Below are 27,942 nucleotides of genomic sequence, written 5' to 3' on the forward strand. Positions count from 1 at the left end.
GTCTGTAAACACGCCCGGAGCCTGTCATGGGGCGGGAGGAGGAGGCGGTGGCCGAGCGGGGAGGTGCCAGGGGCAGCCTCCAGGGTCCGCTCTGCCATTCCTGAACTGGTCCGGGTCCCCGTGACCGGGGCTTCAGGGAAGCGAACTGTTAGGCGAAGGAGGAGGCAGTCAGAGCCATATCCCCTTCTTCCCCGGGGCGGGGGCCGGGCCTGGCCCGCTGAGGAGGGGGAGGGCCGGGAGGGTGTCGGGCCCGGCCGGCCTGTCTGCTGAGATGGATGACAGCAAGGTAAGTCCTGGGCTGGCCACCGCCGCCGCCTGCTTGTCGCCGCACTAGTCTCGCCGCCCAGTCTCAGTTCAGAAGTCCACGCGAGCACTCACGAAACACCTGCCATAGATACCAGTGTGCCTCATGTCCCCTGGCACCCCGCCAGGACATTGGGGAGCATCGGGCTGCAGTTTTCTAGCAAGGGCCCTCACCCATGCAAAATTTTCACACCCGGGTAACCGTGTTTGCTAGGGATTCCAAGGAGTGCAAGCCCTCCTCTCTGACCCGCCGGTCGAAATAAGTGAAGAAACTACAGTGCTTTTTTTTTGCTTTTTTTTGCCCTGCCTTGCCCCCTCCCGGCGTTTTCCATTTAGAAGAGGTTAATTCGTGCGTCCTGAACTAGGCATAATCACCCATGATGGTTTTCCCTCCCTCTTTCCCTCAGCCTTGGTCGCTCAATGCCCCATTCATCTCATAAGGTCACTCCCCCAATCCTGAGCTATTTTCCTGGGGTTGGTTGGAATAGCTCCTGTTGCTATCAGGCCTGAGCCTGTCATCTAGAAAAACAGTTTTCTCCGTTTTTAATCCTACTTAGTGTCCCATATTTAGCCTTTTCCCCACCGCTAGCACACTTACTTTTATGACTATAAAATAGCGCTCCATCTATAAAATAGTGGTTCCATCGTCTCACCTTACTCTTGTTTCACATTTCATGAAGATAGGAGTGGTCAGAGAGTTTATTAATGTCTTTCGATGTCTGGTATTTGGTCCTTTCATGTCAAGGAATCAAACATTTAAATTTGTCTTTATTTGTGGAATCAGGTCTTGTGTAGCCCAGGCTAGTCTCAAACGCACTCAGTAACAGAGGATAATCTTCAACTGTCCTCCTGCCTCTTCCACCTGCCAAGGGCTGGGATGTCCCATGGGAGCCTCATGTTTAGCATACATTTTGCCAATATTTAAATTAAGCCATTCCTTCCCTATGCTTTTCATAGTCTAACATTTCATAATCTGCTATATTCTTTGGAAGAGCTTTTTCCTTGAGGTACCCTCCCCCTTTTTCTCCATCTAACAAAATTTTGTTGCTCTTAATTTTTTTGTTTGTTTGTTTCAATATCCTCAGACAGGTGGGGGGAATCCAGATTATCTTAACTGGTCCTTTTATTCTTTATCAGTGCTTCCCATATATGCAGCAGGCTCTCAGAAGTGATGGAAAGGAGGGCCTAGCCCTGTAATCTGCCTCCTGGACTCACCCAGGAGAACCAACTGCTTATGAAATAGCAAACTCCACCTGACAGGAAGTGGTGTTTTCAAAATAGAAAGGGAGAGTTCTGAAAGTTTTCCAGGAGATATTTTTCCAGTGTTTACTACCTTGCTCTTTCACTGTTGATTCTGAAGTCTGCAAACTGCATCCATTATCTTTGCAGCACCTCAAGGATAATGGAAGAATGTAGCAGTCTTCTTTCTCACCTGGAGACTTTCACATACTTTTTCAGTTGTATAATTTTCAGTTTTATTCTTTTCTAGACCTTTGGTGTATTTAACAGCTTTCTTAAGGTCTCTAGTAGTTCCAAACAAGGATTTTGAAATACTTTACTTAGGAAAAGATCATATACAGCTTTTAGTTTGTTTGCTTTTGAGGGGTGTTTGTTTTCAGAGAGTCTCTTGTAGCTTAGGTAGGCTTCCCAATTTTCAGAGAGGCTAAGAATGACCTTGAATTTCTGACCCTCCTCCCTCCGCTTCTCCAGGGCTAGAATTGCAGGCTTGCGGTACAATACTTGGCTATATGTAGGCATTGGGATTAAACCTAGCTAGGGCTTTGTGCGTGCCAGACAAACACTCTACCAACTAGTAATATCTCCAACTCCATAGAAGTTATTTCTGAAACTAGCAGGTGATAGTGGGGTTAGGGGCAATATGCAATTGTATTTAGTAGTTGTCTTAGTTAAGGTTTTACTGCTGTGAACAGACACCATGACCAAGGCAAGTCTTATAAAGGACAATATTTAATTGGGGCTGGCTTACAGGTTCAGAGGTTCAGTTCAGTATCATCAAGGCAGGAACATGGCAGTGTCCAGGCAGGCATGGTGCAGAAGGAACTGAGAGTTCTACATCATCTGAAGGCTGCTAGCAGAATACTAGCTCCTAGGCAGCTAGGACTAGGCCCCTTATCCACAAAGCCACACCTACTCCAACAAGGCCACACCTCCCAACAGTGCCACTGGGCCAAGCATATACAAACTATCACAGTAGTGTACCTTAAAATGCTAGGTAATAGTGATTGTTTGAAACAATGACATTGAGATTGCCGAGAGGTAGCCAGGCTTTGTTAGTATGTTCCAGGTGTGCTCACCAGCCAGTCCAGACATGCTATTCCAGCTGGGGAAAGATAGAACATACGATAGAACTTGGGTGCCAGATTGAACACCTAGGAAAGAGGGCTTAGGAAGTGCCTAAGCAGCAAGACCTCCTAGGTTTTCCCTAGATCTTGATTACATTAGTAAAGAAGGAAAACCTCCCAAGTCGCTGGAGCTCTCTGAACTTGTACCTAGTCTTTTAAATAAGGTCAGGCCCTTCCCTGAAGGCTTGCTCAAGCAGATTTTGAGATGATCCACCCAAGAGCGTCTAGTACTGAGTCTCACACACAGTCAGTACCCAGCAAGCACGACCTACCGAGCAAAGATGTCTGTGGGTTCTGATATCCTTGTTTTAGTCATTGCTAAGTGATATTTGTAGCCATGGTTACACTTACACTAGATAGTGCACCAACTGTAGCCCAGATGGAACAAGAGGGGCATAATTGGATATAAAATGAACTTCTGCTTTGTCCTTACCTGTTGCATTAACAAAGGCCACTTTCCAAGGCTGCCTTCGAATCTTCCATTAGGAAGAAGTATGGTTTGAAAGCTTGTTTTTCTTTCTTTCTTTCTTTCTTTCTTTCTTTCTTTCTTTCTTTCTTTCTTTCTTTCTTTCTTTCACTTACAGCCTTGAAATAGAGAGATATTATTTTCAATCACAAAAGGCTTTTTGACTTTTGTTTTTATTTTTGACTTTTATGTTTGTTGAGTGAATAAATTGAAATGTTCTAATCAGATGAGTTCTTGCCAGTCTGAAAGCTGGTTAAAGACCTCTACAGAGTATCGCCCAGCCTGTCAGCATAGGAAACTTTCGTTGAAGGAGTTGGTCAGCTATTGACCACAATGCTAATATGGGTCTGTTTCATTCTTTCTGACCATTCTGTGGTATACACTGTCATGTAGACATGAGGTTTCTCACTCTTGGCTCACTTCTTTTGTACCCATCAAGGCTCTCTATCCTTATAGTAGTTCAAACAGGTTCTGATAAAGAGATTTAACTTCAAAACAAAACCCTGACATTCAGACCCTGACAATGAATCCTCTCCATTGCCTCTTAGCCATCCTCTGCCACCTTGGAGCCACCCTCCTAGGAGTCTCAATAAGCCAGTAATCTGCTCCTGTTCCTAGCCGCCGCTCCTCCACCACGTTCCACAACACCAAGATGGAAGAGCCAGCACACCTTGACAAGTGTCTGACAGTAGATGTTAATGTGCCTGCTTTCCTGTCCACAAACTGGTACAGGAAATGTGTCCATGAACTTGGGTACTCCCCAGTTGATTTGGAAACCAGAGACAGGCATGGTAGCACATGCCTGAAACCCCAGCACTTGAGGTATAGGCAAGCATATCAGGAGATCAGGGCCATCCTCAGCTATACCTGAAGTCAAGGCTAGCCACATAAGGTCCCGATTCACTCTTCCTCTCCCCTCCCCTGCCCCACAAAAGAAACCTAGGTGAAATCTTATTTAAGATGTTTTGCTTTTTAAGGGTTTCGGAAACATTTCCTTGTTTGTTCATTAATTTATCAAGTGTGTGTTACGTAGTGTGTGCCTGTGGTAATCGGTAGAGATGGAAATGAGTAAGAACCTGTAGCTATTTTAAAGGAACTTTGATTGCTGTGGGTGAGGCACACAACAAGAAAAGTACCTAGAACTGAGATGAGAAATAGGGTGATGGTCAGGCGAGATGACGCACACCTGTGATCTCACGGCCCAGGAAGTCCATGCATGGTGGCACCAGCCTTCAGTCTCAGGCAGAGGCAGGTGGATCTAGGTAGCAAGCTCCAGGCCAGTCATGGCTATGTACTGAGACCCTCTGTCAAATAAAATAAAGAAGTTCAAGGTTATTGTCTTTTTGAGGCTAGTCTGGGAACACATGAAACCTTCCTCAAATAGAAAAAACAAAACAAAAAAGACTAAAACCCACACCCAGGCCTACCAGGAGCAGTTTCAGAAGAGTGATAGGGAAGAAGCCAAACTATGTCCAACTGTGGAAGAAATAGATGGCAGAGAAGCTCACGTAGTGTGTATAGACCATGGAACGAGTCAGGCATTGCTAAGGTCCACACAGTGCTCTCTGTACAGGACTACTTAGCTCCAGGGTCAACAGAACGACTGCGTGTGGCCCCAGGGTAGACCTCGGTGGAGGGGAATGTGGGCATCATCCCTGGGTTTTAGAGACGCCTGCCTGCGTTTTCTTCTTTATCCTGACGGGACAGACTCACAGAAAGGTTAGCAGCAGGAAGACTTGGTTACACTCTCTTGCTTTCTGAAACTCGGGTTACAAAAAAAAAAAAAAAGTCCTGAGCCACACAATAGGGAAGTCCCTCAGAGCCCCAGAGAGACACTCTGCTGCCATTTCTTTTCTTTAAGGCAGGGAAGGGCAGTGGCTGGGACACACTGTGCTTTAACCAGGAGGCAGCGTGCCACTTTGTTTCTTGCTTGGCTTGGCTTTGTGACACCACTTCATAAAAGTGGTATGTAACAACTGGTTCTTTAAGGAGTTGTCTTTAAACAGAGCATTATAAGCCAGAGATCTAACTCTAGCATTTGAGAAGCTGGGGCACAGGAACATTGTGAGTTCAAGGCCATTCTAGGCTACACAGTGAATTTAGGTCAGCTTGGGCAATCTCAAACAAAACCCAAGACTCCCAGATCATTTAAATGTAAATAAATGTATAAAAGATGCCAAAATAGTGTTTTAAAATATTTGGTCAAAGTAAATATTGAGTATAGCAATGTATTTCTGCCTCTTCCTGCATGCTGCCTGAGTGACCTGTGAAAATGGTTCACTGTTCTCTTGACCCAGAAACCTTACAAAATCATGGAAACCAAGAGGCTCAAATCTAGGTGCTGGAGAGATGGCTCAACTTGTTAAGAGCACCTGAGTTCAATTTCCAACACCTACAGGGTGACTTATAACCATCTGTAACTCTAGTTCCAGGGAATTCAATGCCTCTCTGGTTTCCAAAGATATCATCCACTTGTGTGGTACACAGACTTAGATGCAGGCAAAACAGCTATAAGAATAAAAAAGTAAAGAAAACAATTTTTTTAAATTGAGGAGCATTTTAATTTTTTTTAAAGTTTTAAGTCTTCATGTTCACTTCAAGATCACCCAGGCCATCAGAGATTTGCATATCTGAAAAGCTACCAAGTATCTGAAAGATAGCACTTTAAAGAAACAGTGTGTACCATTTTTGTGTATAATAGTACAGCTAGTAGTTGTGCCCAGGCCAAACACAGGACTGGACACAGGGTCAGTGGCCCAAGAAGAGTGCTGATTTCTTACTGCACATGGTTGAAAGTGCAGAGAGCAGTGCTGAACCTGAGGGCTTAGGCGTAGATCCTCACATCACTGAACACTTGCAACTGAACGCAGAAAGCATCTGGGGTGCATCTTTAAACCCGTCCTGCCACACGGAGATGACCCTCACTGAAAAGGAACAAGTTGTTCCAAAGCCAGAAGGAGGTTAAGCAGAAGAAAAGATACTCCAGAAGCAACCAAAGCAACAAAAACATCCAGCATGGAAACATATCCAACTAAAAGTATGGAAATACAAGTTGTTTTTGTTTTTTAAGGAATGGATTTTCCTCTTACTTGAAAAAGATGAGGTGTCCATGAGAAGGAATGTGGCGTCATGAGACAGCACAGAGGGCTCCTCACTCAAGGCTCAGTTTACAAACAGTGTTTTCTCCTATACATCCCGCTTTAACCAAGAAAAAAAAGTTTATTCTCTTTCCCAAAAGACTGAAGATAAATACTCTAAGTCTTTGGAAGAGGATAGGGGTCTCTGATTTTGAGAAAGCTAAAGAACACACAGCTACAGTCATGTGGGTACTTGCTGCAGAAGTTACAGCTGTTCGCTGACGCCTGAGCTATCTAAGCTATCATCATCATCATCAGGTCTTGAAGCCTGCTTTCTTTCTGTCTTTCTTGGATGAATCTTAATTCTGGGCTTTTTAACTCTACTAGTTAACACTTGGATTCTCCTGGCCATAACACTCTCTGTGTTTCTGTCTCTGTGGCACATCCTGTATTAGGGATGAGGGCTTTGTGCCTGCCAACCAGTGCTCTGCTGAGTGGTGTCCTCAGCCTGAGTTTTTCTCCCTGCTGTAGAGCTAAGGATGACCTTGAACTCCTGAGACCTGTATACCACATCAGCTTCCATGTGCCATATTGATTCTTCCCTTTCTACCGTTCCTCTTACTTTCAAAAGGCATTACATTTGTGTAGAAGGGGGTGCACACATGCCACTTCACACTTGTAGAGAAAAGGCCAAACGGCATATTGTGGGAAGTTCTCTCCTCCTTTTATATGGGTTCCAAGGGTTGAACTCAGGCCCTCTGATTTGCTTTTTAATTTGTTCATAGGGTTATGTGACAATCACCACTAATTTCATTTATTTCTGTCTTATGAGCAAGCTAAAGCATACATACAATGCAGTGTTATATAGTATAAAGAAAAGCATGGGGCCTTTTTTATTTAAAGTGATTAAACTTTTTTTATTCGATATATTTTTATTTACATTTCAAATGATTTCCCCTTTTCTGGCTCCCCACTCCCCGAAAGTCCCATAAGCCCCCTTCCCTTAGTCCCATAAGCCCCCTTCCCTTCCCCTGTTCTCCCACCCACCCCTTCCCACTTCCCTGTTCTGGTTTTGCCCTATACTGCTACACTGAGTCTTTCCAGAACCAGGGGTCACTCCTCCGTTCTTCTTGTACCTCATTTGATGTGTGGATTATGTTTTGGGTATTCCAGTTTTCTAGGTTACTATCCACTTATTAGTGAATGCGTACCATGATTGATCTTTTAAGACTGGGTTACCTCATTAGTATGTTCTCCAGCTCCAGGCATGGAGCCTTAAATGTGAATTGCTGAGCAAAAGAAGTCAGTTTGAAAAGGATGCATATATATATACTACTAACTATATGACAATCTGGAAAAAAGAAAAAGTTGGAAACAGAGAAGCCGTCAGTAGTACCAGGACTTCAGAGGAGAAGAGAGTAAGTGGAGCACAGAGGATCTTGAGGGAGGAAGCTGCTCTGTGTGACACTGCATTACCAGGCAGTGGTGGTGTGCTTTTGTCTAAATAGACGTGGACACTAGTGTGAACTCCGTTCAGCATTAGCTCACCAGTGTTAACCAGAGCCCCATCCCATTGCATGATGCTGTGAATGCCTTTGCCACTCATGTGATTGGGTTGTCTTTTCATTATTGACTTTGGAGAGTTCTTCAGTGTACTGGGTACAAGTCCTTTACCTTAAATGTGACTTGAACATTTTCAACTCTAATGTGCATTGTTTTCTTACCTTGATGTCTTTAAAGCACATAGTTCAGTGAGTAATCTTTTGGGGTGCTTGTGAGACCAGAAAAGGATATTGGATTCCCTGGAATTAGAGTAACTCATCTGTTCTGAGCCACCATGTGGCTTATAGGAATCAAACCTGGGTCCTCTGGAAGAGCCACAGTGCTCACAGCCACTGTGCTTGCTCTATTTTCAATGCTAGAATTGCTTTCTTGTTTTCATTTCTGATTTTCCTCGATAGTGAACAGAATAGAAACACAGTGGCTCTTTGTATATAGATCTTGTGTTCTACAACCTTGCTGTACTTACTCATTTGCTCCAATAGTTTTTGTGTGGATTGTTTTGGATTTTCAGCATACAAGATCATATTATCTACAAACAGACAATTCAGCGTTTTCATTCTCTATCTGAACTGTCTTCGGTTTCTTTTCCTTCCTGTTGACTAAGAATGGTAAGAGAAGACACAATCCTTGTCTTGCTTCTAATCTTTGGCAGAAAGCATTCAGTCTTTCTTCACCAACTATGATGTTAGTTGTGGGTGTTTCATAGATGAGCTTTATCAGATTGAGAAAGTTCCCCCTGTAGTTTTTGCTGTATAGTTTTATCATGTAAAGGCCTTAGAATTAAAAAAAAAAAAAAAAGAGTTGTGCACCTGCATCTAAGAGGAGCACGAGGAGGTGGCGGCTGCGGGATGATGCTTCTCTGGCCTAATTGTAATCGATTGGGGATCTCTTCTGAAACTTGAGTTAGAAGTAGTTCAGATAGGTGAGGCCACCATGGCTGCGCTGAACACTGTAGGAGAGAATGAATTTATCAAGATAAAAAAATAAGAGCTTTTGAGGAGTCAAAGGAAATGAAAGACCCAGCACTAGGGCTCCTACCAAACACAAGAACTGCTCCAGTGATGGTGCTAAAGCTGGAGGGACGTCAGTCATAAAGCAAATAGGACTGGCAGGGATAAGATTAAAGACGCAGTGCTTCAGGTACAAGCAGGTATCCATCCAGTTCAGCATCAGCTGCAACTCAGGCCTGAGTTTGGGCTCAGGAAGCTCCAGTATGACCCACAGCTACTCTGGCTCCTGAGACCTCTTTAGTGCCTGCACATGCCAGGCACTCCTGCTCTGAATCCAAGCCACCCGAAAGAGGACAAGCCTAAACCCACAAAATGCACACTGAGAGACTCAACATGAATGTGACCAAGGCTCACACCAAGGAGAGAGATTTCGCCTCTGGGAAAATCAAATGATTGGCATGCCTATAGAAAGAATGCATCCCCATCTTTCCAAAGGCTACACATGTAGAATTTGAGGATCCAGGTGAAGCTGAGAAGATGCTGAAACACAGATGGAGGCCAGACTGACAGCCAGGGGATCACTGCTACTGCTCTTTGTCCCCTTGGTCTTGACCACTCCCTTGGCAATTCAGCCCTAGAGAAGGCTACCACTGCCTCCCATGTAGTACAGATCACCCCCATGGATGAAGAGGCACAGATGCCCTGTGTTCTTGGCACCAGCATAACAGGAGCCCTGCCTCCCATCTGTCCATCAGTGATTAGGTTCTGCTCAGCTTCGTTCCAACCTCTCTAACCACACTCTTGGTCGGGAAGGGTCCCTCCTCTGAGCAGGCTTCTAAGGCAGCAGTTGAGACATCTCTCTGCAGAGATACTGTATGTGCTTTTATTGTATAGTCTATACCATACAAAAAATTATAACTTTTCAGCATTTTGGATAAGGCTGTCTTTGAAACTTATGTAAAGGAAGTAGATAAGCCTATAATTAAAATGAAAGCTGAATCGTGAAAAATCTTTTGAGTATATGGATGTAGGATTGGGGTGGAGGAACTGTTTATTTGACATTGTATCTCATGTAGCCCAGGATATCCCTGAACACTTCTGTATCTCTCTCTCCCCTGCTCTCTCTCCCTCTCTCCCTCTCACCCCTGTTGATATGATGTTTTATAAAAGATCTCTAGATATTAAAGTGGTCTTTATTTCAAGGATAAATCCCTGTTGGTCATGAGGGTAGAGTCTTTTTTTTTTTTTTTTTTTTTTTTTTTTTTTTTTTTTTTGAGACAGGGTTTCTCTGTATAGCCCTGGCTGTCCTGGAACTCACTCTGTAGACCAGGCTAGCCTCGAACTCAGAAATCCGCCTGCCTCTGCCTCCCAGAGTGCTGGGATCACAGGCGTGCACCACCACCACTCAGCCGTAGACTCCTTTTTATATGTTCCTGACTCCGTCTTATGGATTTTATCCATTCATTTTTGTGTTGTTACTGTTTGTTTGGGGGACTTGTATCCTGTGTACATGTACGCATGTGCAGCTGCACATGTGACCATCGTCTTCTGTCACTCTCCATCTAGTTCTCTGAGGCAGGTTCACGCTCTGATTTAGCAGATTTCTCTCCAACCTGGAGCTTGGGTTTTCTCAGACAAAAAAGCTGACCTCATACTCAACATGTAGAGAGCGATGACTTTGAACTTCTAAGTCAACGAACTTCCTTCTCCCTATACTTCCCGAATGTTGGGATTGCGGACGTGTGCCAGCATGGCCAGTTCACGTTACGCTGGGAGTTGAACCTGGGCTTCAGCGAAGTAAGCATTCTACCAGCCGAGATACATTCTCAACCCATTTTTCTTTTTTTTGAGACGGAGACTATGAAACCCAGCCTGGCCTTGAACATGTGATCCTCCTGCTTCTGCTTCCTGTATTCTAGAATTACATCCCTGGCTCCTTTAATGTTGGCCTCATTGGAGTTGTTCTCATCCTCATTGTTCTTTCTTCTTAGGTTTCTTGAGAGAGTTTGGTAGTGTTAATTATTTCATTTTAGTGTTTGAGGCAGGGTCTCATGTAACCTGAACTGGCCTTAACTCTGACCTTGAATGATACCTCCTAAGTGCTTGGGTTATACACATGGGCCACTATGCTCTGCCTAAATGTTGATTCTTTAAATGTTGGTGTGATTTACTGGTGGAGTTGCCTGAAGCTGTGTGTGTGTGTGTGTGTGTGTGTGTGTGTGTATAAAACTAATTTAGACTACGTGTTACAGGTCTATGAGATACATTCTGTTCTTGAGCCTGCTTTGCTAAGAGCCCCTGCTCATGTTCACTGCAGCCTCATTTTTTGCTTTGGCTCCTCTTGTCTGCTCTTTTTCTAGCTTCTGAAGATGAAAAGTTAGGTTACTGAATTTTTTTTTTTTTTTTTTTTTGGTTTTTGGTTTTTTTGGTTTTTTGGATTTGGTTTTTTCAAGACAGGGTTTCTCTGTGTAGCCCTGGCTGTCCTGGAACTCACTCTGTAGACCAGGCTGGTCTTGAACTCAGAAATCCACCTGCCTCTGCCCCCCAGAGTGCTGGGATTACAGGTGTACAGGCGTAGGTTACTGATTTTAAAGCCTGGCTTTAGGTTACTGATTTTAAAGCTTTCTTTTTAATGTTTATGTGTGGAAAGTCCTCTGAACAGCAGTCAATTATATAAGATTTGGTATTCTGTTTTTTTATTTTTATTCATCTTAAAGATTTTTCTTTTAATTTTTATAATCACAATATAATCTGTTTCTCAGAAAAGTTTTCTAATTTCCTAGTCTTCTCTGGTTATTAAGAAATATTTTGCCAGGTTATGGTGACACAATCCTTTAATCCCAGCACTTGGGAGGTAGAACCAGGTGAATTTCTATGAGTTAAAGGTCAGCCTGCTCTATAGAGCAGGTTTCCAGACAGGATTATACAGAGAAACCCTCTCTCAAAAACAAAAACAAAAACAAAAAACAAACAAAAAAACCAAAAATGTTTTTCTTTTAAATCAAGCTAAAATTAACTTTCATGATGTTTAGAAAGTAAGTAACCTGGGACAATATCATAATTCTGAGTATACAGTAATAAATATTTAGCACTATTGGGAGGGTTGGTTTTTTGAGACAGGGTTTCTCTGTGTAGTCCTGTCTTGGAACTTACTCCATAGACCAGATTGGCCTTGAACTCAGAGATCCACCTGCCTCTGCCTCCCTGGTGCTGGGGTTAAAGACATATGCCACCACCACCCAGCTAAAGGAAAAGATGATATAACCATAGTTAACAGACATGAGTCTGTAAATTCCAGCAGGACGGTCACTTCAAATTTGGGTCTGATCTATATAGATGTCCTGACTAGCCAGAAATCAAAAGAAACTTAGTCATAATACTTGTTTTTAAAGATTATTTTTAAAATTATGTGTGGGGGGGCGGGGCACATATGTGGGGGTTATACATGTTGGAGGGTGGACTGGGGGGTGTGCACGTGTGTGTGGGGGAATACACATGTGTGCACGTTTCCACAGAAGCAGTAACTCCCTAGATCTGGGGTTACTAGTGCTTGTGAGCTGCCTGAAGTGGGTGCTATAAACCAAACTCAGGTCCTGTGGAAGACCAATACATGTTTTTAACATCTCTCCTGCTCCTGCCCAAATATATGAATGGTTAATGAAATGCATAGAGTTCAGGTGTTAAAGCAACTGATATACTAACCTATATTTGTGTAATACTTTGGTTTTGTAAACTGCTATAATGTATTATAAAGCTTGAGGTCATGTACAATAATCCTCTGATACTAACAACTCCCTAGAACACTGATGTTACTTAGTTACATGCCTGTGCCTGTGTCTGCTTTGGCCCATTGCAGAAGTGGTTAAACTGGAGCAGTAGTGGCCATATATGGCATTAACCTGATTGTATTGATAACAAAGTGCAGAACCTCCTGATTAATTTACTATGTCTTTCAACTTTAAGAACGGAATCCCTGGAGTTGGAAAGATGACTCAGCAGTTAAGACCACTGGCTGCTCTCCCAGAGGACTCTCAGGTTTGATTCTCAGCACTCACAACTGCCTTTGACTTCAGTTCCAAAGGGAACCCACACCCTTTTCTAGTCTTCACAAGCATTGGGCACACAAATGCTGTGCAGACATACATGCAAGCAAAATAAATGAAATCCAATAATTCCACATTTTGCTATGGAAGCTAAAGAGATAGAGACTTGTGATTTTTGTTTGATTTTTGTAGTGGTTGTGCTGGATTTAACTCAGAATTTAAAGAAGACTGCTGTATACTCTGTTGTCTTGCTGGCTTCTCAAAGGCCATAGCCATCCCTGAATGAAGTAGAGCATCCGCATGTAAGGCAGTAGATATAGCACTGTGTGATCACTGACTCCCTGCCCTGTCACATGGATTGGTATTGTGGTGTGTGTGAGAAGAGAGAGATGAAGAGAGCGCACTGTGACAGGACCTGCACACGCAGGTCAGAATCAGCTTTTGAGGAGTTGATTTTCTCCTTCCAGCCCACCATACAATCCAGGAATTGAATTCAGGTCATCAAGTTAATGCAACAAGCACCTTTACTCTGTATCATCTCACCAGGCTTGCTCAGTCCTTCCTTCCTCCTTCCTTCCTTCTTTCCTTCCTTCCTTCCTTCCTTCCTTCCTCCCTTCCTCCTTCCTTCGACCTTCCTTTATAGATCAGGTCTCCATATGAAAAAAGCCCAGTCTGCCTTCAGACTCCAGAGCTTGCTTAGTTACCTGAGTGCTGAGATTACAGACACATGTCGTATACCTCTTTCCTCTCTTCCCTCTTTTCCCTCCCTCCCCATTCTCCCTGTGTCTCTCCGTGTGTGTGTGTGGGGGGGGGGTTCTTTTGAGACGGGGTCACATTTTGTGTAGCTGCAGTTGATCTTGAACTCAAAGCAGTCCTCTTGCCTCAGCCTCCTGAATCGACTACAGCATGTTCCACCATTCCGGGCAGTATATACTGCATGTGCATGTCAGGCAAGTGCTCTCCCTCTGTGCTTTGTCCCTGGCCCTGTATATTGATTGCTTCTAAAGACTGTAGCAATCAAAAACTTAATGCAGGATGGTTTCATACTATTGTTTTAAACTTGGGTAGTTTATTAAGCATCATCTAAAATTTCATAATGCTGAGGTCACCGAGGCCATTCTGCAATGTCTAACACATATTTGGCCCTGGAAAGCTTTCTGAGGAATGTGTAGTTATACTGGAATATAAACATGGTGGTACAGACCTAAAAGTTTTCACAGACCAGTTTTTCAAAAGTTGAAACTTACCAGGGAAAGTATTAAAATTAATGGCTTGTTAAATATTCATGTTTTATATACATGTATGTGCATCAAGTGCATGCAGTGCCTACAAGTGCAACCAGAAGAGGGCACTGGATTACAAGGGACTAGAGTTACAGATGGTTATAAGCCACCATGGATATGCTGGGAATCAAACTCTATCCTTTAGAGGAATAGCCAGTGCTCTTAACCACTGAGTCGCCATGCCAGTCCACAGCTAGCCCCTAAAATGGTGGAAATGGTACTGTTTTCCCCACAGCTATGAAGTAATCTGTCTCCTTTCTAAACTATCCTGTAAGATGCTAGAGTCATCTTGATAGAAGTGGAATTTGATACGGGTATAAAGTGGCCTAATTGTTTTTTAAAGTTTGGAGGGTGTTATGTTTTTGTTTGTGGTTTTGTTTTTTGTTTGTTTCTTTCTTAGGACTGAGGCACTGGATTGGAACTCCAGAACCAATAAGTAAATGATTGAATAGGGATTTCATTTGTTTGTTTTATTTTGTTGTCTGTTTGGTTTAGGTTTATTTTGAGTCAAGGTCTCACTCTGTAACCCTAGCTGGCCCAGAATTCACAGAGGTCCACCTACCTCTTCCTAGAGTATAATGGGATTAAAGACATGTACCACAACACTGTCCTTAGTTTTTAAAAAAAAAATCTAACCATTATACTTAGTAGTCTAATTTTTATAGTATAATTGTCATTGTTTATATGTGATACCAATAATGGTTATAGATAAACAAATGAGTATTGTCTTTTAGCTTTATTGCCTTGCAGGTTTACATTTATTGCAGTGACTGACTGCTGGTGTCTTATTTTACACTTTTTTTTTAGAATCACCTGAAAAGCATTCAGTACATTGAGGGTATAAATAAGCATTCTTGAGAGTGATTGTATGAGTGGAAATGAGCTTGAACTGGGGACTTCATATAAGGCAGGGCTCCACCACTGAGCCCCTATTCTGTCACTGAGCTACAGATACAGCCTTGCTCGGAGGGTGGCTTTCAGAAAAAATGGGCCATCATTCAGTTTTGATAAATAAAGAGATGGAGAGTCTAATTGTGGAAACATTTAAAGAGCTCTGAAGTAGTAAAGCAATCATAGGGTTTGTAAAAACTGGATCCAACAGGCCTTCCCCAAGAATGGTGTGAAGGCATTGCTGGAGTAAGTGTGCCCTCTAAGGCAACTTGGTTTCAGAACTAGCCCGTGAGGAAGCTCACATTTCTTTACCAGCCTCCTAATAAGTGTGCGTAAGCAGGAAGCGAATAGCAGATCTGGAGAGCCTGTCTGACACCAGTGGAAGCAGGTAGAGACCTGAGCTAGGCTGGGGCAGTAATTTCCTGCTTCTAGAGGCTGGACAGAATGACTGAACTTCAGGGACATCCTCTGTCTTCCTATGGGCTCAGTACATTTGTACAGAGACTAAGCAACTTAGAGCCAACTTGCTTAGAGACATAATAATATATCTACGTATGATTTAATGTAGGCATTATATATTTTGTCTAATTGTAAATTTTAAAATCTTGAAAATAAAAGGGGAGTAAGCGTGCGTGCACGAGGAGTAGCTTATCCCTGTAAGTGGGCTCCACAGCCTAGGGCCCCAGGACTTGTCACCCATGACCTTGTGCCTAGACCAACGAGGAAGGGCACTGCTCACTGTCAACAGCACAGCAGCCATCCCTTCCAGCAGCTGCTTCCTAGAACCCATGACCAGTACCTGCCTCCTGGGCTCCTCAATCAGCTACAACTCCTGGGGAAGTACCCAGGGAAAACCATGCCCTTGCACTGGGGTCTCCCTAAGGCTGACCCTGGCCACTAGTATGACAGCTTCTTTTTCAGGAAGTCCATCCTTTCATCCATGGCCACAGTGCTGGAGTTTCCTGAGTACTCAGCAGAATCCTCCTAGGCCTCCAGAGCCTGATCACTCATGGCCTTGCTCCTGACACTGTGAAGCAGCAGCCAGGCCTCCATTCTGGCCAGGCCAACACCAGGATGCCATCTTGAACTGGCAGCACCACCAGCTTGCGCTAGGCTTCAGTGATGCTAGGCTAGAGCTCCACCCACCCACCCCCCAGTAAACTAGGCAAGCTGCTGCAGCACTAGACACCAGCAGGAGCTGGGGAGAGCCCCCACTTCTCTCATACCACTGACCTTCCTGACCCCTTGCACCTGCCTTGCACCAAGCAATGAATAAACTACCAGTAGCCATCCTTAAAAAACAAAACAAAACAAAACAAAAAAACCTTAAAATATATATGAGATTAAACCTGTTCGTTGAAATTAAACAAGGAAGTCCTCATTTGTTAACTTCCTTACGTTGAAATCATGATGAAGTAGGACTGGAGAGACAGCTCAGTGGTTAGGAGTACTTGTTCTTAGAGATGACCCAGGTTTGATCCTAGTGCCCACGTGACAGCTCACAACCATCTGTAACTCCAGCCCAAGGGATCCAACACTCTCTTCTGATCTCAGCAGATAACACACACACACACACACACACACACACGTCCTACAAACTGTGTGGGCAAAATACCCATACACAGAAAATAAATTTTTTTTAAATCATGGTAAACTTTACATTTTTAATTAAATGTTTTGTTTTGTTATTTTCTGTGTGTAAGTGCATGTATGTATATGCACCGCATGCACACTCAGTGATGGACGAGGCCAGTGGAGGGCATCAGTCCCCTGGGATTGTCCTTACAGATATTTGTAAGCATCCACCTGGATACTGAGGGTCAAACCCAGATCCCCACAGGAGCAACACATGCCCTTAACCTCTGAACCGGCTCTCCAGCCAAGGATTTGGAATGATTTTACTTAATTTTAATATAGTTTTCTCAAGGTAATAAACATTATTTATAGGGGCTACCAAGATGGCTCGCTCAGTGGTTAAGAGCAGTTACCACACTTGTACAGGAAATGAGTTCAGATCCCTCAGGTCCCAGCATTTGCTTCAGAAAGTCCCCAGCAGCACATGACTCACTCTGTAGGGGACCCAGTGCCCTCCTCTGGTCTCCATCACACACACACAATTTAAAACATAATTTTAAAAAATATACATATGGGTTGTAGAATTTTCTGTTAAACTATTTAAATGTTATTATTATTGAAGAATTAATAAAAGCCTGTCTACCTAATCTCACATTCGTGATATTAAAATTATGAAAAACTGAGGACTCAGAAGGATGAGGAGACAGGGTTATGCTTCCTTGGCTGGGTAGACTTTGCTTCCTTGTTTATAAACATTCTCTTTGCCAATAGGCAACCATAGTTGCTTTTTCATAAAGAAAACTAAAAGAAAAACGTTGTCTCCTTTTCTTGCCAAAGGTGATTGGAGGCAAAGTGAAGAGGCCTGGTAAGCGAGGGCGGAAGCCAGCCAAAATTGACTTGAAAGCAAAACTTGAGCGAAGCCGGCAGAGCGCCAGAGAATGCCGTGCCAGGAAAAAGCTGCGGTACCAGTACTTGGAGGAGTTGGTATCCAGTCGGGAAAGAGCCATATGTGCACTCCGAGAGGAACTGGAAATGGTAAAGTCTTTGACCAACAGGAAAAGCATCCGTCCTGACTTAGCAGATGGTGAAGGGTCCAGCAAAACAGGGGCTATGCCAGTCCTTAGCCATCAGCCTGCTCACAGTGGAAAAGATGTGAATCTTTTTAACCACATTGTAGGCTTTTTGTTTGTTTTTGTTTTTTGAGTCAGGGCTTCTCTGTGTAGGCCTGGCTATCCTAGAATTCACTCTGTAGACCAGGTTGGCCTTGAACTCACAGAGGCCCTCCTGCCTATGCCTAGGATTAAAGGCATGCACCACCACCACCAGATGGGCCCAGATACACATTTTAATACAGCGCTGGTGGCAACATTACAGAATTTTTATGATAGAAAAAAAATAGTGACTATAGAGATGACTCGGTGATTAAGAGTGCTGGCTGCTCTTCCAGAGATTCTGAATACAATTCCCAGCACCCAGATGTCTCATGACATCTGCGATGGGAGCCCAGGCCTTTTCCTGGTGTACAGGTATACATGCAAACAAAGCACTTGTAAACAAAGCTTAAAAAAGCACTGTAGCTCTCCCCAGATTGAACAAATAAACAAAACAACCGCAAGGTTCCCATTTTTAAAAAGAAAGGAAAAAGAAAGATGTAGAGAGGGCCGACAAGATGACTCAGCAGATCACGGTGCTTGCCAGCAAGGCTGAGGACCTCCTTTCAGTCCCTAAACCCACCCTTGGCTGGGGAGAACCAGTGCCAGCAGGCTTTCCTCTGCCCCCCACATGCATACCCATGACACTGCAGTAAGTGCAATGAGAAGTTACAGAGGACAAGGGGATAGGTCGGTCGGTAGGTCGGTCGGGAGGAGTGCATTTCCACCATGCACGAGGTCCTGAGGTGGTGGCACATCCTGTGTGTGACCAGCACTCAGGAGATAGAGGCAGGAAGAGGAGAAGAAGTTCAGGGTCATTTCAGCTGCACAGTGAGTTGGAGGCCAACCTAGGATATATGAGACCCTGTCTTAACCCATCCCTGCCCCCCAAATAAATGAAAAGGTGCAATAGCAGATTTAGATATAAGTCATGCTATATTCATATATGAGACTATGGGTGACCAGGGTGGGGAATCACAGTGTAGCCGAGTTTGGGGAAGCACTTAGAAGGCTGAGCAAGGGCACTAGTACCTGGGCTACCTAGGGCCTGTCCCCCACCCCCAAATCACAATACACATCCATATTTACTGCTACGTGAGGATGCTCATGATGTATTGCTAAATGGAAAAGCTGCATAAAAGTCACAGTTGTGCATGGGAGGCTGCCTTTTGTGTTTCCATGAGTACTCTGCATGTTTCATTCATAAGGATTTAGAAAATGTGAGAGCAGATAAAACAATTAAACCTTTCACTGTGCACTCAGGGATGAGGTCACGGGGTGGGGGTGGAGGAGGTGGGACACCCGTGACTGCTGCAAGGCTAGCTCTTCAGGAAGCAACAGAGCTGGCCATGGTGGTGCTGGCCTGGAAGCCCTGCACTTGGGGGAGGGAGGGAGGAGGATCAGGAGTTCAAGGCCATCCTCTGGACTCTAAGACTATGTCTAAAAATAAAACAAAACCCTGCAGGGCTGAGGAGATGACTAAGTGAGCAGAGTGCCTTGAGATCAGGCCCCAGGACCCACGCAGCTGGATGTACAGCAGTGCACGTCTGAAATCCCAGTGCTCTTTGGCAAGAGAGAGGGCATAGCAGCAGTCTCCAGAAGCTCATGGCCGGCTAGCCTGGGATATGCAGCATCTAATGCTCATGACCTCCTTTCGATCCCCTAAACCCACCCTTGGCTTGGTTTAAGTGCTATAGCAGTGAGCTTCAGAGAAGCCTGCAGGAGAGCTCTTATGTCTAGGATTTCCACATGTGCTGCCTGAACTCTGACTTAGCATTTTACTTAAGTGTGTTAACTGTTTCAGTACAAGCAATGGTGCATGGCAATGGACCAAGGGAAAATCCCTTCTGAAATAAGGGCCCTACTCACTGGCGAGGAGCAGACCAAGTTTCAGCAGAACTCAAGCAGGCATCCCAAAGCTGGGAAGACAGACGCTAACAGCAGTTCGTGTGAGTACCGTCTACAGCAGCATTCCTGGTGAGCAAGTGTCCCAAGGAGAATGCTTGTTGTCCTCTAAGCAGTGTGGCTTGAAATAAAGTACTAATATCATTTGTAAAATGCTAACCGGCAAATGTTTTGTCAGAGGATCCTAAATCCTGAAATGAAAGCCAGCCGGTGGTGTGCACCTGCTTTGCCATCTCTAGGGAAACGCCAACTTGGAGACCATCCCGGGCTTCATAGAAAGACACTGTGTCAAAAGACAGAATAATCCAGGCAGCTGATGAATGGCATGGTAGTCAGTCCATGATCTGAAGTGTTCCCCGGGTGGTGTTAAAGTTATTCTCATTTATGTGTTTGTACTCATAGTTTACAGGGTAATTTACCATCCACCTTACACAGTTACTCCACTAGCAATGCTAAAGAGCCACATTCTTAGTGGCTGTAGCTTAGCAATAGGTAGGGTGTTAAAGGTTCATATACCTAACAGTGGTTCCCAAACCTTCCAATGCTGGGACCCTATAATACAGTTCCTCATGTCGTGGTGACCACCAGCCATAAAATTATTTTTGTTGCTACTTTATAACTGTAATTTTGCTACTGTTAAGAATCATAAACTGGGTGGTGGTGGCACACACCTTTAATCCCAGCATTTGGGAGGCAGGGGCAGGTGGATCTCTGAGTCTGATACAGGTAGATCTGAGTTCTAGGCCAGCCTGGTCTATGGAATGAGGCCAGGACAGCCAAGGCTACACAGAGAAACCCTATCTCCAAACAAAACAAAACAAAACACAAAAATAGAAAACAAGCCAAAACAAAAGATCAATCATAATGTAAATATTGAGGGCTGTCAAAGGGTTGAGACCCACATGTTGAGAACCACTGCCCTAGGCCTTGCAGTCAATCCCAAGATAAAGACCAAACCAGGAACTGAGAGGGCAGAGAGCACAACACTGCACTGGTGAGTTCCTAGTGCCTCAGAGGACAATTCCAGAGGCTAGGCTCTCAGATCTAGGCATTTACTTCAGCAAGCTGTAACTGAGGATGTCTTTCTTCTTTTGCAGTGGTGGGGAATTGAACCCGTGGCTTCAGATACAATGCGTAAGTTCTCTATACCCCAAGTCCAGGGTGGTTTTTATTTCTTTTCTTCTTTCTTTCTTTCTTTCTTTCTTTCTTTCTTTCTTTCTTTCTTTCTTTCTTTCTTTCTTTCTTTCTTTCTTTTTGAGGTAAAACTCATGTACCATGAAATGAAAAACTTCAAAAAAAATCAACCATTTTAAAATGATAATGCAGAGCCATTTTGTATATTGACAGTGTTACACAACTAGCATCTCTGACTGCAAATGTGTGATTGCCCTTGGAGACCCCTGGGCTATTACACATTCAGTCCTTGACCCTCCCCACCAACCCTTTGCAGCCACTGACCTGAGATCCCAATGGACTGATCCACTGTAGATACTTTGTAAAAATGGAATCATTTATTACCTTCTGCATCTGACTTCTTCAACCTAGCCTAACCTTTTCATATTCTTTTTTATAAAAGAATAATTTATTTAATTAATTTTATGAGTACACTGTAGCTATCTTCAGACACACCAGAAGAAAGCATCAGATCCCATTACAGATGGTTGTGAACCACCATGTGGTTGCTGGGAATTGAACTCAGGACTTCTGGAAGAGCAGTCAGTACCTTAACCTCTGAGCCATCTCTCCAGCCCAACTTTTCATATTCTACGTGTATCACAATGTCATTCCTTCTTGTGGTCCATTATTTTATAGATGCACATACCACAGTTGTTTATCTGCCCATCCATTGAGAGCCATCTGTTTCCACCTATTGGCATTTGGGCTATTGTCAACATTGTTACTGTGAAAATGTGCATAGGAGTGTTTGTGTGTGGGCTTGACATTTTGGGGGTCGGGTGTGTTTGAGTTCACTATGTAGCTGATGATAACCTGAATCCAGATCTTCCTGCCTCGGCTCCCAAGTGCTAGGACTACAGCTACAGGTGTGTGTCAGCACAGCTTGCCCTGATCTTTTAAGAATGTACCTGGGGACAAACTGTTGGCCATGTGGAATTCTGTTTAACATTTAAAGAACTGTTAACCGGTTTCTATGGTGGTCAAACTGTGTTACATTTTCACTAACAGTGGATTTATTTACAACTCATCAATACTCATTATTTTCTATTTTTTATTTTACTTCATGAGAGATGAGGTCTCACTCTGTTGCCTGGGACTGACTGACTTCCAGGGCTCAAGTGATACTCTGCCTAAGTCTCTGGTAGCAAGGGGTACAGGTGTACATCACTGTGGCAACCCTATTTTGGGTTTTGTTTTATTTTTTAAATTTTACTTATTTATTTGTTTTTGAAACAGGGTCCCTCTCTGTCGTCTTGGAACTTGCTCAGTAGACCAGGCTGGCCTTTAACGCGAATCCTCTTACCTCTGCTTCCCGAGTGCTGGAATTACTTTATTGTTTGTTTGTTTTAAAGACAAGAGTCTTGCTGTATGGCCCCATGGTCTAGAATTTAGGTTTCCCATGCTGACCTTGAACTTTCTGCAGTCCTTCTGCCTCTGCCTCCCCTCCCAAGTAACAAAGTTATAGATCTGTGCCACCATGCCCAGTATCCAGGCTGGTTTTTGAAAAACTATAGCCCTCCTAGTGAACATGAAGTAGTATTTCGTCCTGCTTTTATTGTTACTGTGTGTGTGTGTGTGTGTGTGACAGAGTGTGCATGTGCACAGACCATGTGTGGGGGTCAGAGGGCAACTCTGTGGAGTCTGTCCTCTCCTACGGTTGTGTACGTTCTGGGGGTGACCCTCTGGCCACCAGGACTGTATGGAAAGCACGTTAACCACTAAGCCATCTCACTCTCCGCATTGTGCATTTCCTTAATGACCATTGGTTCTGAATGGTGTTCCTCGTGCAGATTGGCCATTTGTATATATATTGTTTGAGACCTGTTTGAGTTTGCCAGTGTTTCTATTAGGGTTTTGTTCTGTTGCTGAGGCTCCTTTGTAATATCTTTTTTGCGTTTTGCGGCAGGGTCTTACTATCTAGCCCACGCTGGCTGGAACTCAGCCGTCTGCCCTCTCAGCTTCCTAGGAGCTAGCATATCTCTGTGTCCACACGCCCCCTTGCTCTGGCAGTGGGTGTTCTGGGCTCTGCTGCGCAGGCGTCTCTCCTTCTCTGTCAGGAATCTTCCAGCTTTGTTGATAGTATCCTTGGAGACACAAAGATTGAACTGTTTTTGAAATCTAGTTAGCTGCTTTTATCTTCTGTTGTTCATCTTTTGGCATCATATTAAAAGATGACGTCCTCCGCTCTAGGCTTGGGAAGGTTTACCCATTTCACTGACGAATTTCACTGACGAATACTATGGTGCCTTTGCTGGGGTGGCCAGAGTGAGCTCAGTTTCCTCTATGATACGATCCGGAAACTAATGCACATATTAGCCAATTGAAAATACTGAAGACTTTAGAGTCAGTTCAGGTGTGTAACTGTCACCCAGGAGGTTGGGGATGAAGTGTCAGAACTTTGTTCTTTGTTCTTCTCTCTGGAAAGGCTGGACATAGTTATAAGTAATGTGGCCACACTGGGTGCACACTGAGGTGGAGGCCAAAGGTTAGAAGTTCATGATCATACTTTACTAATTACTGAGTTTGAGGCCAGCCTGGGCTACATGAGACCCTTTCTCCAAAAAAGTTGTGAAATTAAGGGAACTGGGTTTTTCATAACTTTTAGTAGATAACATTGGACCTTAATCTTAGTTAAACTGGTGAAAATAACCAAATTAACTAATTTTTCTACATATTTATAGCTTTTAAAAGTCTCACTAGCTGAAAATGGTGACTCACACCTGCCATCTGAGTACTCAGGAGGCTGAAAAGTTTGCCAAGATTTCGAGGTCAGCCCGGGCTACCATATTAGTTTCTTTTCCTGTTGCTGTGATAAAATACCCGCTTGCAGTCTGAAGAACTCATGATGAGAAAGTCACAGGGTCAGGAGCCCGAGGCATCTGATCTCATCACATCCCCAGGAAGAGCAAGAGTAAGGGCTGGACGCAGTCGCTGCTCAGTTCCCTTTGTTCAGTCCCTTGCCTCAGAAATGGTGCCGCCCAGAGTGGGCCTCCACACTCAGTTAGTGGAGCAAAGTGTCCCCACAAGCCCCCCGCCCAGGTGCTTTTCAATTCTGTCAATAGAACCATTGCAGCTCCACAGCTCCAGGCCATCCTGTGATGGAGTAAGATCTTGGGTCATAACAAATCAAACAATCACAACACAAAGCCTTTCTGTGTATATAAATCTGAAGAAAAAATCATGAATTTTAGCTAGGTATGATGGTGCACACCTGTAATTACAGTACCTGACAAAAGTGGTTCAAGGAGTGTTTGATAAACACTACATCAACCCTGTCTCAAAAACTAGCAGCCATTTATGATGGGCTGATGAGATAGTTCTGTGACTGAGATGCTTTCTACAAAAGCACGAGGACCAGAATTATAAAGCCAGGCACAAGAGTGTGTTCTGTGATCCCAGCACATCTCTAGCCAGGTGGGAAGTGGAGACAGGAGACTCTCTGTAAGCTCATAGGTTGGTAGTTGTGGTGTACACAGTCGGAAATCAACACATGAGCCCTTATCTCAAACATGGTAGGAGGTAAAGACTGGATTTGGGTTGTCTTCTGACCTCCACATGTGTGCCATGACACACAAATGCCTGCACACATATGCACACACACATACACACACACACAGTAGATATGAATGAACAAACAAATACATAAATTCATGAATTTTAGAGTTGATTAAGCAAACTTCAATGACCGGAACCATTCTTAAGTTATTGATTTGCTCTCTGTCCAGGGTGAAGATCATATAAAATGCAGTCAGTGATCAAAGCCAATGGTCTAATGTCTGTGGAGGACGAATGGGCAGGACTTTGCTTCTTGGCTCCAGTTTCCGCTTACTGCTCCGTAAGCAGCTCTGTAAACCCAACGTTTCTACCAAAATGTGTGATGATCTGTCACGAAGGTCCCTGCACAGCACTTAAGATTTGACGACCTCGGACTCAGACCTGCTTGGGGTTGCTTGCCACGTCAGTTAACAAGTCGTGATGCCCGAGTCCGTGGGAGTGGAGGAGTGGATGGAAATGCACATTTGCACCTTAGCCCTGTGGCTTTCGTGGTTAATTTCTATTTGTCCTATGTAATTGATGGATTTGTGTGTATGTGTGTTTAGTTGTCACTTCTTTTCATGTTTTTAATCACCTTACAAAAAGACACCAAATAGGCTGTTTGTCTCCTGTGGTTCTCAGCCTTTATGGACCCAATATTACTCCTTTATATTTACTTGAGTAATGTTTGATTGTCGGTGAGCCATTCCAGCACAAGCTGTGAGTATGTATTAACAGATATGTGCACTTCTATTTTTATAGCCCATAGTGATATGCCTGTGTCAAAGAATGTACAAAACGAGACCCAACACAAAGCCCCGACAGCCTCTGTGTGCTGTTTCTTCTCACTGTATTTATGAAAGCTGGCTAGGGCCAAATCCATGCGTGGAGAATAATTAGCCACCGTTTATTTTTAAGTGAAAAGTAACCTTTAGGTAGCATCCATTACCTTAACTGCAGTATGTGTGTGAGGCGCCTCTGCTGCAGTCTCATGTGCACACACTGGCCTGTGCACTCAGCTGAGGTGTGGAGTTTTCTGAAGAGTACAGAATGAACGTAGCTGCTGGGACTGAGTATCTGCCTTCCTGTGTGGAGCACAGGCCACCCTGCTGGGGACCCAGTGGCTGTTGTTGTTGGCAGAATACTCAGTTCTCCCCTGACATGAGTGTCCTTATGAATGTGTTCTGAGCCAGAGAGAAGCCCCACTGTGTGCTTGTACCTGCGTTAGCCTGTGCCCCACTGTTTGGGGAGGGGGGCATCCTGAGCAGCGTCCTGCACTGCAGCCTGGGGCCTGGCGGGTATGTGGAATGGCCTGTGGCTCTGTGTGGCTCCCACCATAGCTGCATTTGCATGACATGGGTGTAGCTGAGGGGCAGAGCTCACTGTAGGAGAGGTTCAGAGATGAGAATTTCTACTTCACTCCTTCTCTCACTAGTTCAGTCAGATGAATTCTCTGTTGCTGCTAATTACAATTGTTCCTCCCTCTGATGAAGCAGGAATTTGACTTCCAGAAAAAGAAGTATTTGCTACAGACTGCAGTTGAGAAGGAGGTATCATAGTCGTCAGGCATGTCCAACCTTTTGATGTTGTGACTTGAAGCCTGAGAACTGAATGTTTTAAGTGAGTTTACAGTTTTGTGCTGGGCCACATTCCTAGCTATTCTGAGGCATGTGCAGCCAGCAGGCTGTGGTTCATACATGCCTGGAAGGTTGTCTGTGAGATAGAACATGAACACAGAACATGAGATGTACTGTGTAGCTTGTGATTTCTAGACAGGCATTTGAACAGATGCCTCCCATTAGCTGAAGATCCCTTGAGCGCAGGCTTCGAACCCAGGTCTCTGTGCTAGGTGTGTGTGGCAGCCAACAGAGCACTTGCCCCGCTTGCTGTGGTTCTCTGGGTTTTAGAAAAATGGGCATTAAGGGTGTTTAGTGTCTTCTTAGGACCATAAGTGGAGACAAGGGATTGTGACATTCAGGCCCTTCTGAATGTAAGTGTTTTAAATGTAGTGCCCTGACTGTAATAGTGTGTTTCTGCCCACTGGCCGGTCTGCTCAACCATAGACTTTGACTTAGCTGAACAGCCCATGGCTTTATGTTGCTTTGCTTGTTATCTTTTGAATTCTCCAAAAAAGAAAACTTGTTTTCAAAGCAAACATTCCAGGATGGCCGTGGCTGCCAGTGGAGTGGCTGCCGTGCTCCAGGGTCTACAGGTCTGCTTGTGCTGCAGGGCCAGTCCCACATAGAAGGGACGGACGCTGGCCTGATGCTGACTCTCAGCCTGATCTCTTTAGGGCTTTGGAGGTATCAAACCAAGATGATGGCCCTCGCACTGGAAGGGGTCATGCTGATTGCTCCGGGTCCTGTGCTGGCCCTGCTCCCCAATCTGTGATCTCATCCCTGTCCTCACTCCAACAGCTGCAGTGTCTCCTCTCCCATTCCATCCAGTGAGGCACTGCAGGTTACTACACTTCCTTCCCAGAGGAGGGCAAGCCGAGGGGACAGAGCCCATGGCCGTCATCTGGGGCAGAAGAAGCCCAGGGCCTCCGTCAACAGAACCAGGCTCCTTTTCTTTGTATTTCAGAGATTAAGGAGAAAGTATATTTGCACATTCACACCAGTCCAGCTCTGCGACTTTAGCATCCACGTCCCACGTAGCAGAGCAGCCGGGGCTGTGGTGTGGACCTGATCTGCTCAGGTACGCTTTTAGGCTAGGGGAGTTCTTAATTTGTTTTCTGTCCTTATCAGACAGTCCCGTGGTGCCCACCTCAGAGCTTTAGTGCCACCGTCCCTGCCTCTGCTGCCTGTGGTCAGCACTGAGCACCATCCTCTGTAGTTTGATCACCTTTGACCTGCAGTGGGTCTGCTTTGGCTGGTGATAGAAAACAAATTTAAGCTGGGCTTCACTTTCAGTTAAAGACAAGTAAAATCAGCAAAAATAAATACTATATTTCACAGAAATCAGCTGCATGTTGTTACAAATATTAAAATACATATTTTGTTTTTTAAAAGATGAGAGATGATTAAACCACATGGTATTTGGGGGCAAATGAAGGATTTTTTTTCCTCAGAAGAGCATTGTATGATTATATTTTTATGAAAAATAAAGTATCTTCACCAAAATCATGTCAAATTGCCTGTTTCACAATACTGAAATAACTCTGTCTACACTTATAGCCACTAATGCTAGACAGCCTGAGTCCAGTCCCTACACGGTACTAATGCTAGACAGCCTGAGTCCAGTCCCTACACGGTACTAATGCTAGACAGCCTGAATCCAGTCCCTGCATGGTAGAGGAGGAGAACTGGCTTTGGTGGGCTAGCCTCTGCCTCCACGTTCAAGGGTGCTAAAGACCGCTTACTGCTCTTGTAGAAGATCCAGCACCCAAGTAACTACAGCTCCAGGAGATCCCAGGAGCTCCTGCACATAGTGGTGCACAGGCATACGCATAATTCTTACTAGCATGTATGGGGCAGGTCCTTAGTCCACTTCTGAGTCACGGGGTATGAAAACCTGCTTGCTAACTAGCACCGGATTGGCCTGGCACGATGGCTCACAGGTCAAGGTGCTTGCCACCACTCTTGACAACCTGAGTTGATCCCCAGAACCCACACATACAGTGAAGGGAAAGCCCCTCCCCCAAGCTGTCATTTGACTACATG

At 44.4% G+C, this 27,942-nt stretch overlaps 1 protein-coding gene across 4 annotated transcripts; it reads left to right on the forward strand.

Annotated features, from left to right (window-relative positions):
- On the forward strand, positions 1 to 27,405 carry Crebl2 (cAMP responsive element binding protein like 2). 4 transcript variants are annotated; one of them, XM_052175111.1, is made up of 7 exons: positions 1 to 286; positions 3,681 to 3,858; positions 12,686 to 12,757; positions 17,352 to 17,549; positions 19,470 to 19,642; positions 20,668 to 20,704; positions 24,472 to 27,405. In XM_052175111.1, the coding sequence occupies exons 3-7, from the start codon at positions 12,710 to 12,712 to the stop codon at positions 24,499 to 24,501; spliced, it is 486 nt and encodes a 161-aa protein (XP_052031071.1). In that variant the 5' UTR covers positions 1 to 286; positions 3,681 to 3,858; positions 12,686 to 12,709; the 3' UTR covers positions 24,502 to 27,405. The 4 variants fall into 4 exon arrangements, with proteins under 4 accessions (XP_052031071.1, XP_052031070.1, XP_052031073.1 ...); XM_052175110.1 differs by lacking the exon at positions 3,681 to 3,858; XM_052175113.1 differs by lacking the exon at positions 3,681 to 3,858 and having other exon boundaries at positions 19,470 to 19,614.
- Positions 27,406 to 27,942: the final 537 nt, after the last annotated feature.

The sequence above is a fragment of the Apodemus sylvaticus genome, chromosome 2 (assembly GCF_947179515.1).
Source record: "Apodemus sylvaticus chromosome 2, mApoSyl1.1, whole genome shotgun sequence".
Lineage (NCBI taxonomy): Eukaryota > Metazoa > Chordata > Mammalia > Rodentia > Muridae > Apodemus > Apodemus sylvaticus.

Coding starts and splice junctions, on each gene's coding strand:
- Crebl2 (XM_052175110.1), top strand. Junction 12,758..17,351: donor CTCTCCCAGAGGACTCTCAG/GTTTGATTCTCA, acceptor TTCTTGCCAAAG/GTGATTGGAGGCAAAGTGAA. Junction 20,705..24,471: donor CGTGGCTTCAGATACAATGC/GTAAGTTCTCTA, acceptor CTCTCTGTCCAG/GGTGAAGATCATATAAAATG.